At 38.5% G+C, this 12,959-nt stretch overlaps 1 protein-coding gene across 2 annotated transcripts in view; it reads right to left on the reverse strand.

The window, feature by feature from the left end:
* The window catches only part of kcnc3b (potassium voltage-gated channel, Shaw-related subfamily, member 3b), a 69,462-nt gene that overhangs the window by 25,812 nt on the left and 30,691 nt on the right, over positions 1 to 12,959 (reverse strand). For both annotated transcript variants that reach the window (XM_052113457.1, XM_052113456.1), the window contains exons 3-4: positions 5,615 to 6,596; positions 4,763 to 4,951 (exon numbers count right to left, since the gene is read on the reverse strand). In XM_052113457.1, coding sequence (XP_051969417.1) covers positions 4,763 to 4,951; positions 5,615 to 6,596 — 1,171 coding nt within the window. The remainder of the gene's footprint in view (positions 1 to 4,762; positions 4,952 to 5,614; positions 6,597 to 12,959) is intronic.

Below are 12,959 nucleotides of genomic sequence, written 5' to 3' on the forward strand. Positions count from 1 at the left end.
CCGTAATTTATGGTGGGGGTCCACTATCAATTTTGCCATGGCCATATTTTTCCCTCCCACTTATGAACACTTTATGAAAGCCATTTTTATGTGGATGTGTCTAATACGAGCGAATTGGGTGATTCTCTAAAATCTGTCAAGAAAATGTCCTGGTTATATTTAACACAGAGAAAAAAAGAAAAAAAGAAAAAAAAATAAAAAATATATATATATATATATATATATATATGAAAAAATATTTTGCATACAGAAAATGAAGCTATTTTTGCTTGTGACAATATTTTCAGGACACGTTAAGCACATTTTATACTGCAATTCTTCTTATGTCTTATGTCTTAGTAACAAGACATTTTTTACAAATTTTAATTTTTATTATTATTAAAATCAGTGAAAATGAAAGGTAGTACCAAGGGGGTGCTATTATAATGTATAAATACAATTTAAATTTTAAAAAATGTCATGTTGCAGTAATGGCAATATCATAATGACCATCTTTTTCGCATTGCGGAATCGCATTGTTGGGTAAAATGTGTGTAACTGTCATGAAAATTATGTCACAATGTTAAAAAACATCAATGGCCCTTATAAATAGGCTATATGCAAAATATAACTGTCTACGTTTCTTTTGATTTTGGAGTAAAAATAGGACCAGGACATTTTCTTGAAAGGTTTTGTGAGAATCACTCAGCTGCCTCAAATCCAGTGATATCGTATAACAAAATGCAAACAAATGTGCCCTGACGTACAGCTGCAATTGCCACCAGAAGCAGCAGATGTGAGGATTACGCCATAATGTTGTTTTTTTTTTACCAGTTTATCTGTGCCCTTATTAACGTATTATTATGTAGAAAAATCATTATTTTTAATCTGAATGCAATTCATAATAAATTGTTGACTTTTGGAATGAGCAAATGCTCAACTAAGGCCACACCCACACTAATCTGTTTTCCAAAGCATGCAGTAGTGGAGAGCATTTTTGAAAGTCTCCATTTTCAGTGGAGAAAACACCGTTCTAGTGTGGACGAGAGGTGTAAACGTATAGTGAAATAAATGTGTTTCAAACTAAAACGTATTAGTGTGAACGTGGCTGTAGGTCATATCAACACTACTTTTTCGGTACAGTTTTTCGGTTTCTTAAAGTCATCATTTATTCTTAAAGTATGTGGTATTGTACAGCGTTTTTTTTTTTTGTGGACGAAAACGGTGTTATGGTGTGGATGAGAGGTGTAAACGAAGCGAAATGTATGCGTTTTCAAAATAAAATGTATTAGTGTGGACGTGGCCTAAAACAAGTGTTATGGTGTCTTTACTTTTTTTTTAAAGTTCTGGTGGTGGTGTAGTGTCTAAACCACATAACTGGTAAACTGATAATCAGAAGGTCACTGGTTCTATCCCCACAGCCTCCACCATTGTGTCCTTGAGCAAGGCACTTAATTCCAGGTTGCTCCGGGGGGATTGTCCCTGTAATAAGTGCACTGTAAGTCGCTTTGGATAAAAGCGTCTGCCAAATGCATAAATGTAAATGTTTACAGTAGTACACTTACAATGGAAGCCTAACAGCCCTAAGAACAAAACGAAACAATGTTTCAAACATACTGTATAGCAAAGTGCAGCGGTATTGCAGTAGTGTTCTGCAAATGGAAACAATTGCAAATTGGGTTTGGAACAAAATGAGGAGTGAATGGTGTGAACTATCCCATTTAAGTTAAAAATAACCTGGAATATTCCTTTAACATGTCTTATATATTTGACCCATTGTCTACTGTCCTTTGGACCAAATGGTGTCAGACAAATGCTTTTTTTTTTTGCAATCTCAGTTTTGTTTTTGCTGAGTGCATGCAACAGTATATGTCTTGTTTAAAACTGGTGATGCATTTCCCCCAATGGACACATGATTTGACTGTACAGAGTGGAACAGTCAGCAGTTTAATTCAACAGTTTGCACAAATTTAAGGTTGCAAATGTATCTGTCACAGTGTTTGGAATCCAACCTTAAACTCATATTCAGTGACATCATAAACATTAGATTCATTTTCCTTTAACAGATGAAACTAATGACAGTTTGTTAGGATAACAACACAACACTGACACAGCAATTTACACTCAACAACACACCCATATAAGTTTAGTTTTTGTAAGTGTGTGTGTATGTAGTTGTGATGTTAAACATAGCTTATTCTGTTTCATTTGAAATGAAAAATGAGTGTTTAGGTGCATGTTTTTTTTGTATGTTTTATGGGTTTTGCATTTACTGATTTGGTGTTTACCTCTGACAGCTATGGTTTGATCCACGAGGAGGCGGAGTTTGCATTAAAGTCCTGTTGCAACATGGAGCCTTCCAGCTTATTCCATTCCTCTGAGAGGGGTGGATCGGGGGCCACCGCCAGGGCTCCCGACTCTAACGTGGCAAACGGAGTTGGGTTGCGGTGGGGGTGGAAGAGTTTTTGTGGGCGGCAATCAAGGGCAAATTGGGTTTGGGGAATTAGGTGTGCATGGTTTGGATATAGGAGGGTGTAGTCAGTGTTTTTGTGGGTACAGAGGGGAAGAGGTGCAGGGAGGAGATTTGTGTGGTTGTTTGCGGGGTGTTGCATGTGATAGAAGATTTGTTGTGTTGATATCAGTGAAATAAAGGCAAACAGAATATAGGATTGCGGAAAACGCATGGAAAGAAAAATGAAAGCAGTTGAGAATACGGAAGAAGACAAAGGATAAAAATAAAGAGGATAGTGCATTGAAGACAAATAAAGAGAGGCGGGATCAAAAAGACAGAGATAGCAAAGTGGCAGACAAAATAATGATTATTAGATTATTTTTAAGAAAAATGATTGAAACAACAAAAGATGTGCAAAAATCCAGAAAGTATAGAAAGAAAAGCTAGAGTCAGTGTTGGGTTAAAAAAAAAAGTCCCCGTAGATTATTGTGGTTATAAGGGTGTTTGAGTAACTTGGGTACTCATGAAAAGAACCAAACAGACCCCTTAAAGTGGACCAAAAAGTGAAAGTAGTGGAAACGAACCTAGTTCACTTTACATTCACACTGTCCCTGGCCTTAAAAGTGGATTCAGATATCATTTCCATTTCGCTTTTTGATTTGTAACAAGTAGCATGTTATGAAGGTTTTTAAAATAGTTTTACAAATCTACTTTACAAATCTAAATTATTTGACTTGTATGTTTTTACTACTTTTGCAACAAAATCTCAATGTTCTCTCTTTGCACTGTCAATCAAACAAGTAATAGCCAGTCCTGAGGCATTTTACTATTCAGAAATTGGCATAATTAATTCTAATAATGAAGTAATGGCCAGCATCGTCTAATCACTGCCAACCATATTAAAAATAAAATTAAACATTATAAATTCTGAATCTAGGTACTGATTATCATTGCCCCATGTCTGCCAAACATGTTGAGTGGTCCAAACATCATCTGCAGCCTGAAACTGAACTTTTGATAGGAAGTTTGGATTACACTTGGCTTCATAGGAAAGCTATAGGATGTTCACTTGCTCCCTATTTAGTGAATGACAGCCTCCAGTGTGCTGTCGGTCTGCACTAGTCTCAGAACTGTTCGAAATGCACCGTATATTCATCGTAATGTCATATAAAGCCTCTGAAAACAAATGTATTTTTCTCAATGTCCAATTAAAACCTTGTGTTATTGTACACATTAGTGTACATTGTGTTTATCAGAGTGGCGTTTCAAGATAAATCGTTCAAATTTTTCAAATGTCATATCGGATGAAACTAGAGACTCTAATCTTTTGACTCAAACATGTTTCAGTGTAAAAACGTAATTTGGTTTCTAACCAGATGTAGTTTTGTTGGCGTTTCTCACCAAAGACAAACTCTGCTGTGATCAGTGCCATGTTGTTTTCTCACATGACTCCATATATCAACATTTTAACCCTTTACTGACAGCACACATTCTACTGAACTGAGAACAGTTGATTTAAATTATATTAAATTATGCGTTGCGTATAGACAAGCCACAATACACTGTCCACGCACGTATAAACAGGGTCGCCCAAGGTATTTTACTTTACTTAATTTACTTACTTTATTTACTTCCTTACTTTGATTACTATATATATATATATATATATATATATATATATATATATATATATATATATATATATATATATAGAATAAACTAGTAATAAACTTTGATGCATTGAAAGGAAAATTATGGAAATGGAAATATAAAGTGAACCAGGTGTGCTTATGTTATGTGCACAATACGGCATAAGCTACATGCACTGCATACTTAAAATGAAATGCTCAGGAGGTGGTCTTAGCTTGTTTCACATTAAAGGGGTCTTAATTTGGAGTTAATTTGGAACATTCACATATAAGCCAAAATACTTGCAAACTACTCTCAGATCACAAACCAACAAAGTGTGAAAGCACCCTGAGAGTTTAAGTTGTTATATAATCTGTATTTTTGGCTCCACTTGCTGAGACGCCACAGTGGAATCAAACAAGCTTTCAGAGAGTTGGGCTTCAGAGTGCTTTAAAGTGTGCAATGTTTTTTTGGAGGTCACTATGTGATGTTGATGTGTTCAAATCAGCGTTGGGGTAATTAGAATGGAAAATTATATTTATAAGTGTTGATCTGTATTTAAGTTTAACGGGTTTATTAAAACACGATTATGAGACAACTAGGCTGAGACTGTGGCACTGTTGTTTGCCTTCACTGTGTGACTGTGTGACTGTGTGAATGTGTGTCAGTGTGTGTAAGCAGTGTACAGAAGTGTAAACATACCTTTCCGCACATTTCCATCAGTGGGTCTGAACTCTCGCGTGTTGAGGAGGAAGCAGGCTCTGTCCTGCTGGTAACGCTCTCGGGTCCGGCCCATCGGGCTTCGCTCGTCTGGACTGAGAACCTGATCGATTGTTGGACAGTCCTCATTTGCTAGAGCGGCACTCGCTGCATCACCGTTCTGCTTTGAGTCTGAAGAGAGAGATGAATGAAACAGATACAGAGAGAGAGAGAACTGAAGGGAGGAGGCAAAAGACAAAACACGGCGCTAAACTGCAAAAAAAAATAAAAAACATTTGTAATCAGCATTTTTTCGCTTGAGTTTCAGTAAACAAATCGAAACATATAAAACTAGATAAATGGACTTTTAAATATATATTTTTAATTGATTAAGATATTTAAACTTATAATCAGAGAATATACTGTATCTTAAATTTAAACAACATGAGTTTTAGCTTGTGAGTTTTAGGGTTATGTTTTTTTGGGCTTATTTAAAAAAAGATATGGTTGCTTGTTAGGAAAATCTGACCAGCTACTTCACGTTTTTACATTTATGGTCGCTGTTTTCTCCATTGCATTGATTGACACTGTCTGCTCACAGTCTCACAATAATATCAGTGCTATAGTGTAACTCGCCCTCCCTCAAATCCCCAAGTGGACCAATCCCGCCCTTCCTCCCCCTCATTGGAGCAAAATCTCCTAGTATTCAAGCAGCATGCATACACTGCCACCGGTGTCATCTCTTCTCTAGCTTCTCCAAGACTTTCTACCCTGTCATTTATTTAATGTTTATTTAGTCTGTATACTGTCTGTATACTGTATGTGTGGTACAGTATGAGTGCATGTTAATCTCACCTCTGTTAATTTCAATAATTTCCTCCTGAGCTAGTGGGCAGTCTCCCGTCAGCCCGCTTGACCCCAGCACACCACCCAGCACATTACCCAGGATCCTCTGGGGTGAGGCTGTCGCCATGGCGAGGGCATCCGGCTTGCAGTAATTGGGCGAGCCGGGTTGCGGCGCTCGTGGGATATGTTTATTTTTCTTTTTGGGCAGCTTCTGTTTGGCCATGGCAAGAGAGTAATACATGCCGAAGTTATTGACAATCACAGGCACTGGCATTGCAATAGTCAGCACGCCCGCCAGGGCACACAGCGCCCCCACCAGCATGCCCGACCAAGTCTCCGGGTACATATCTCCATAACCCAAGGTGGTCATGGTAACCACAGCCCACCAGAAACCAATGGGGATATTTTTAAAGTTGGTGTGTTTGCTTGCCGTAGGGTCGTCTGGACTTGCTCCTATCCTCTCAGCATAGTAGATCATAGTGGCGAAGATGAGAACTCCAAGCGCGAGGAAGATGATGAGGAGGAGGAACTCGTTGGTGCTGGCGCGAAGCGTGTGTCCAAGAACACGCAAGCCCACAAAGTGACGAGTCAGCTTGAAGATGCGTAGAATCCGAACGAACCGCACCACGCGTAGGAAGCCCAGGACGTCTTTCGCTGCTTTGGAGGAAAGCCCACTCAGTCCGACCTCTAGGTAGAAGGGCAAGATGGCAACAAAATCTATGATGTTTAACGAGCTCTTGAAGAACTCAACTTTGTCAGGACAGAAGACGACGCGTGTGAAAACCTCGATGGTAAACCAAATCACGCACACTCCCTCCACGTACATCAACCAACTGTCCGTGACCACTTCGTGTACGATCTCCTCCTTCGTAACGTTCCCCTCTGTAATATTCTCAGTTTTGTTATAAATGGTGTTGAAAGCTTCATGTGTCTCCATGCAAAAAGTGGAAATGGAAATAAGGATGAATAGAAGGGATCCAAATGCCACATACTGAAGAACGAGAAACAGAGAATCAGAAAGACATAGTTAGTTTGAAGTAACAAACATCCATTATTCCAGTAAGTAGTCACTTAGTGGACACGTTTATCCAAAGCAACTTACAGTACACTTATTACTGGAACAATACCCCTTAAGATTAAGTGCTTTGCTCAAGGGCACAATGGTAATAGCTCGTGACTCACTTCTTACAGGGCTTGAACAAACATCCTTCTGGTTACAAGCCCTGGTTTTTAGCCACTACGCCATGGTGGGAACTCCAAAACATTTTATATAACTATATAACAGAGATGGATCCATCTCTGTAACATAGACAGGATTCGAGGCACACTTAAGTTGCAAATACATACACTTGAGGCTCAGAACAAATTTTGAGACTAGCCTTGGACTCCGATTTAGAACTCCAAAGATATTCTCATTCTGATGAGTGGATACCACCCACAAACTCATAGACCCCTTAAGATGATATTATATTTATGAATTGCCTTTGGAAAAGATGGGAATATATGTTACTTCTCTATACTGGCTAATGCATACTGTAGTTTGTCCTTTAGATTACAGGATCTGTCAATTACATTATTTTATTTCCTCTAGACCTTGACAGTTTGTGTATGGCAGATCAGTTTTTATAGCCATATTGACAATATATAGCTTCAAGTATCTGTGACACCACATGAACCCCAATGACCTAACCCTAAGGACTGGTAAAACAATACCTTTCTATAAATTGAGACAGATCATAGCTTTACATACAAAGCATAGCGAAGGAATATCTAATGTCCAGACAAGACCCTCCAAGAACTGTTTCTGTAGCTCAAGTGGTAGAACATGGTGCTAGTAATGCAAAGGTCATGGGTTCAATTCCCAGAAAAAAACACATACTGATAAAATGCCTTTGCTTTGAATACAAGCGTCTGCTAAATGGATAAATGTAAATGTTGACCCAGACCAAGAGTAAACCCTTCAAGACCAAGACTAAGACTATGCAGGTCCAGACTAGTCCTTTGCAGGCCCAGACCAAGACTAGACCTCTCAAAACCAAGACAAGACTTAAGACCCAGACCAAACAACATTTAAGACCATAAGGTCAAGGCTCAAACGTTATCCCCAACAGTTACACATGCAAGCCATCATGATGTCTTCACTAAATAGCCTATCGGACTATAAGGAATTCTGGTTCTATACTAAGATGACCAGAACTTGTCGGACTAATGGCAATTTTCCACTGCACGTTACGGTTCGTCTCGACTCTACTCGCTTTACTTTTCTGAGCTTGCTTTTCCACTGCTGTTTAGTGCCACCTCTACATGGGTGGGATTATAGGCTGATTGTCATAGCTGCACCGTCTCTACTGCCGTGACATCATCTTAAACGAGACACAAATCAATAAACAATAACACGACCATTAGCTGTTTGCTACTAGCTCCATGTGCTGCATAAAGCAGTTGCTGCATGGTGATTTTACACAAGTGTAACAGTTAAATTGACCTGTTTGTTTTAGAAGCTTCCAGTAGCTGGTCAACTAAATAAAGTGAAGCTTTCAAGCAGAGTACAGAGTTAACGTAACAAAACGTACCATCCTCCATCGTGGACTCCAGCCGTTGTTGAGTCCAGGGCACTCTCCCTCCCATTGCTCGCCAGTCTAGATAGCGTTCATTTGTATGAACAACTTCCACTTTTCCTTGATGGTGCTGTAGTCACTTTTAAGTTTTGTTTTTTTACTTTTCCCTACACTGTAGGTAGGCCCGGTGGTAAGCGTGTCTCAGTTGTGCGGCCAACAGCTGAGACACTTCCTGAAAGACATTTTCATGTCGTTCGTCGCTAACAAGAAGAACGTCCGCACCTCGATTATTGACCACGCCGTGGTTTTGCGCACAGCCAATTCTTTTTACAATTTGAAAGTCGCATGAACAAATGATACTGCTATCGCTGAGCTAACTTTAAAACTAGCAGGTTTTAATCCAGTGATGCTGGTAGTGACAATTCTCTCTGACCAATCAGTGATCTGCAGGGTTTTGACATCACATTTAGTATCGGCTCGGCTCGCTTGGAACCTCGACCAAGGTGGTACTAAAAAAGTACCAGGTACCAGGTACTATCCACAGTGGAAAAACCCCCAAAAAGCGAGCAGAGTCGAGTTGAGTCGAGTTGTACCGTGCAGTGAAAAAGCCCCATTAGAAAACATTTTTCTCTCATGTTTGGCCTGAACACATGCATTGATCACTTCACATTTGTCTTCACTTTGTTATAAAGTCTTGAGTTTTACTGATTTTTAAAAGTTCCCTCACACTGATTAGGACAAAATGTACAAGTTTTTGCAATTGTCATTGATCTTTTGACATATAAAAGGGCATAATACTATAAAAACATACTGCAATTTTCAGAACTCAAAACTGTCTCCTAACAGCAAAAAGAGTATTTGTTGAAACCAAGCTGCTAAAACGACTCTCTACTTCCTCCACATTATGATGTCACACTGTGGTAGACATTTATATTTGACAGCCTCAAAAACAACACAGCAATGCCTAAATTATGTTATCACTTCCGTATCCCGCCCAGTAGCAGTGAGATGGCATGTAGAGAGGGCAAGTCAGTCAAGAGCAGTGAGCCAATCATAACAGTGGGTGTTTACGGTCAAGTCTTAAAGGAGAAGCAGCACCAAAACCGAGTGTTTCTGGCAGAGGGTCAGAATGAGGGTGGAAAATGATAATGTTTACAAATATATTACTCTATTTTTGTGCAAAACACTTTACTAATATTATAAGTGAACGAACAAAAGAAAGAAAAGTGTTAATACAACATCAAACACATACTGAACAATGCATTTATATAAAGATCACACACACACACACACACACACACGTTTCCATGTTCTATGGGGACTTTCCATAGACATAATGGTTTTTATACTGTACAAACTATATATTCTATATAACCCTCACAGAAAACTTTCTGCATTTTTACATTTTCAAAAAACATAATTTAGTATGATTTATAAGCTCCCTCATGGGGACCGACAAAATGTCCCCACAAGGTCAGGGTTTTACTATCCTTATGGGGACATTTGGTCCCCACAAAGTGATAAATACACACTCAAACACACACACACACACACACACACACACACACACACACACACACACACACACACACACACACACACACACACACTCACACACACACACACACACAGAGCCACTCATAAGATGTTCCAGGCAAAAAGGACACACAGGGTTGAAAGCTTCTCCTCCACTCCACCCCTCTATCTGCTCGCTCCATTTATCCCTTCATCCAAGACTGCTTTGTTTTACAGGCTGGCCAGGATTTGCACTGAACACACACACACACACACACACACACACACACACACACACACACACACACACACACACACACACACACACACACACACATACAGAATATAGAAACACACTTTCATACCACATTTCTGTATTTTTTGCATTTATTTATCTCACTGCAATACACATAATCATTCCAAATGAAGATACATATTTGGAATTATGCATTCAAGAATAAAAACAAAAACAGAGTAAAAAAGTATAGATGAAAAGGGATCCAAAACAGACATGTCATTAAGACATATGTGAAGAGGACAGGTACAGATCTCACGTGAACAACTGAAATACCTGTCTCATCCATAAGCCCCCCATTCTCTCTCTCTCTCTCTCTCTCTCTCTCTCAGTATTTGTCTTCAGTCTCAACCTGACCTAGTTACAGACTGCTGCAGTAACCAGTTTCCACAGCCCAGGTCCCCCTCTCTTCCCATGCAGCTCTCTCTCTCTCTCCCTCTCTTAATATATCATAGCACTGCTGTTCAAGGCTCAATATTGGCATCAAAAACTAGAGCATGAGGTGGTCGATAAACCAGTTAGCATGTGTAAGTCTTACACTCTAGCAGATTACTGTCATTTTCTCTATATAGGAACAACATTTGTTTTTCAACAATTAGAACAAATGAGCTACAGGTACGGAATTACCGTCATTACGAGATTCTGACTTCTAAAACCTGTTCACATCTTCATAAAACTCATGAATTAATGAGTTAACCCTTTAAGTATAAAATAATTATCAACATATTGATAACTACAGTCTTGACCAACTCAAAATAGGTATTGTTTTAAAGCTTAGAAGCTGAACTTTAAAATGCATGAAGGCAATTTTACATTCAATTTACAAACAAATCAGAAGTGTTCCATTTTGATCATTTATTAATATTTTTAACTGCTCATATTATTGCAATCGGAAAAAACATCAAACTGATCATATAGCCATGTGTCATTGGAAAGCTCTCAAAGAGTAGAAAACTACCAGCCTATTTGTTTTACTCACAGACAAATATATAGCGAGTAATATGTCTTTGACATACATGTTGTTGCTTATTTGCCACATTTTTGCTTATAACTTCACAAAAAATTAGCAGAACATAGAATATCACATACCATTACTTAGGAGAGGCGATTATCTTTAAAATGAGCCTGCACACAATGTAATCAGATGCATAGCTCGTTTGATAATCCACACAAAGCACTGGCTAAAAACACATTAGCTTTGCTGGATCAGATGACTTCCTCTGAATATATATATTTTTTTAATGCCCCATGTCATTGAATGATAAATCCTATTGTATTAGGATTCAGATCACTGCAATGAGAGGTGGAAGTAATTCAAATATGGGCAGAGAAGATCATTAACTCTAATTACATATGGCCACCAGGAGATGGTGCCAATACATGACACAGACTCAATGATGACTTAAATGACACAGAATGGAACTGAATGAGATCTCATTACTCATGCCTGCGTGCTTTGGAGAGAGAGCATACCTTTAGTCATTGCTGTATTTGTATGTGTAATTAGATCTTATGTACAATTATTTTGTTTTATTTGTTTAAAAGGCTTTTGGAAATTCAGCTAGTGGCGTGAAGATATCTCTCAGATATAAATGCCATTACTTTGCCTTTTATGTCTGATTCTGTGTTAAAATGTTCCTGACCAAATAATAAATTAGATGTTAAAATCACTGTAGTGTGAGATATAATGTCACTTCTTGCCAGCTTAACACAAAAACTTTGTTGATAGTTTGAAATAAAGTTCTAATGAACAATACACATAAATAAACTCTTATTACATTTAGGACCATTAACTTTTACCAGTCTGACGTAACGATAAATATGATGAGATCACTGAGGTGTGTGCTGTGATGTCACTTCCTACAAGCTTGATAAAAAACTTTGTTGATGGCTTGATATAAATGTTTTAATCAATAGAACACCCTCACATGATCACTCATTTAATGGATAGTTCCCCCAAAACCTGTAAGACATTCCTTCTTTTGTGGAAGACTTTTGTTGTCTCAGTCACCATTCACCTCGACTGCATCTTTTTTTCATACAATCAAAGTGAATGGTTACTGAGGCTATCAGTATTTCTATCATCTCCTTTTGCCCTCCACAGAAGAAAGAAAGTCATATGGGTTTGGAACAACATGTGGGTGAGTAAATTATCACCTAAGTTTAATTTTTGGGTGAACTATCCCTTTAAATGTTCTGACATGTATGAGTGTGTTAATTACACTGATGTACCATGTCAGTACCCGCGTATTACTGAATGGTTACCATATTCATATACCATAGTATTTGTATGGTATTTCAATGTACTTTAGAGAATACCATGGTATTACCATCAAAATAGTGTGCAAATAATCATATTGGTACCATTTAAAAAAAACACGGTACTACCATGGTACTCTTGTGTGATGCGTCCTGAAGGGGTCTGCACTGGAGCAATATTGGGTATCTCTCTGTCTTTGGTGCAGGAAGGAAAAGCTAGCACAGTGGTCGTCATGGAGACAGTGATGAAGCTGTGCTGCGGTAAACACAACGTCATTACAGTCATGTTAACACTCATGTGCACACATTCTCACACATCTACATACATAGCTGAAGAGGGCACACATGCCTTACGCTAATAAATGAGTAATCGCTCGCAGCATGTGTAAAAGTCAGCGTTCACTCAGAACACGTCTCAGCTTCTCTCTGTTCTTTCTCGCTTCGTCTCTCTAGTATTTTCGATTCATGCCTTCTTTCTTTCTCTGCCCAGCTCTGTTAATATCCTTCACCGTGAAGAGGCACATGGATGTTAAAGGTATAGTTCACTCTAAACATATTTTTTCCACCGAGGAACACAAAATGAGATATTTAGCACAATTTTCAGGCTACTCTTTTCCACAACACAAAAGTGGATGTGGACTATGGCTGTCAAACTCAGCCTTAATGCAGCTTTAATGTAACATAACCATGGTCCATTTGACTTGTACACGGTATTCTGCATTCTGAC

This window comes from Xyrauchen texanus, chromosome 41, assembly GCF_025860055.1.
Source record: "Xyrauchen texanus isolate HMW12.3.18 chromosome 41, RBS_HiC_50CHRs, whole genome shotgun sequence".
Lineage (NCBI taxonomy): Eukaryota > Metazoa > Chordata > Actinopteri > Cypriniformes > Catostomidae > Xyrauchen > Xyrauchen texanus.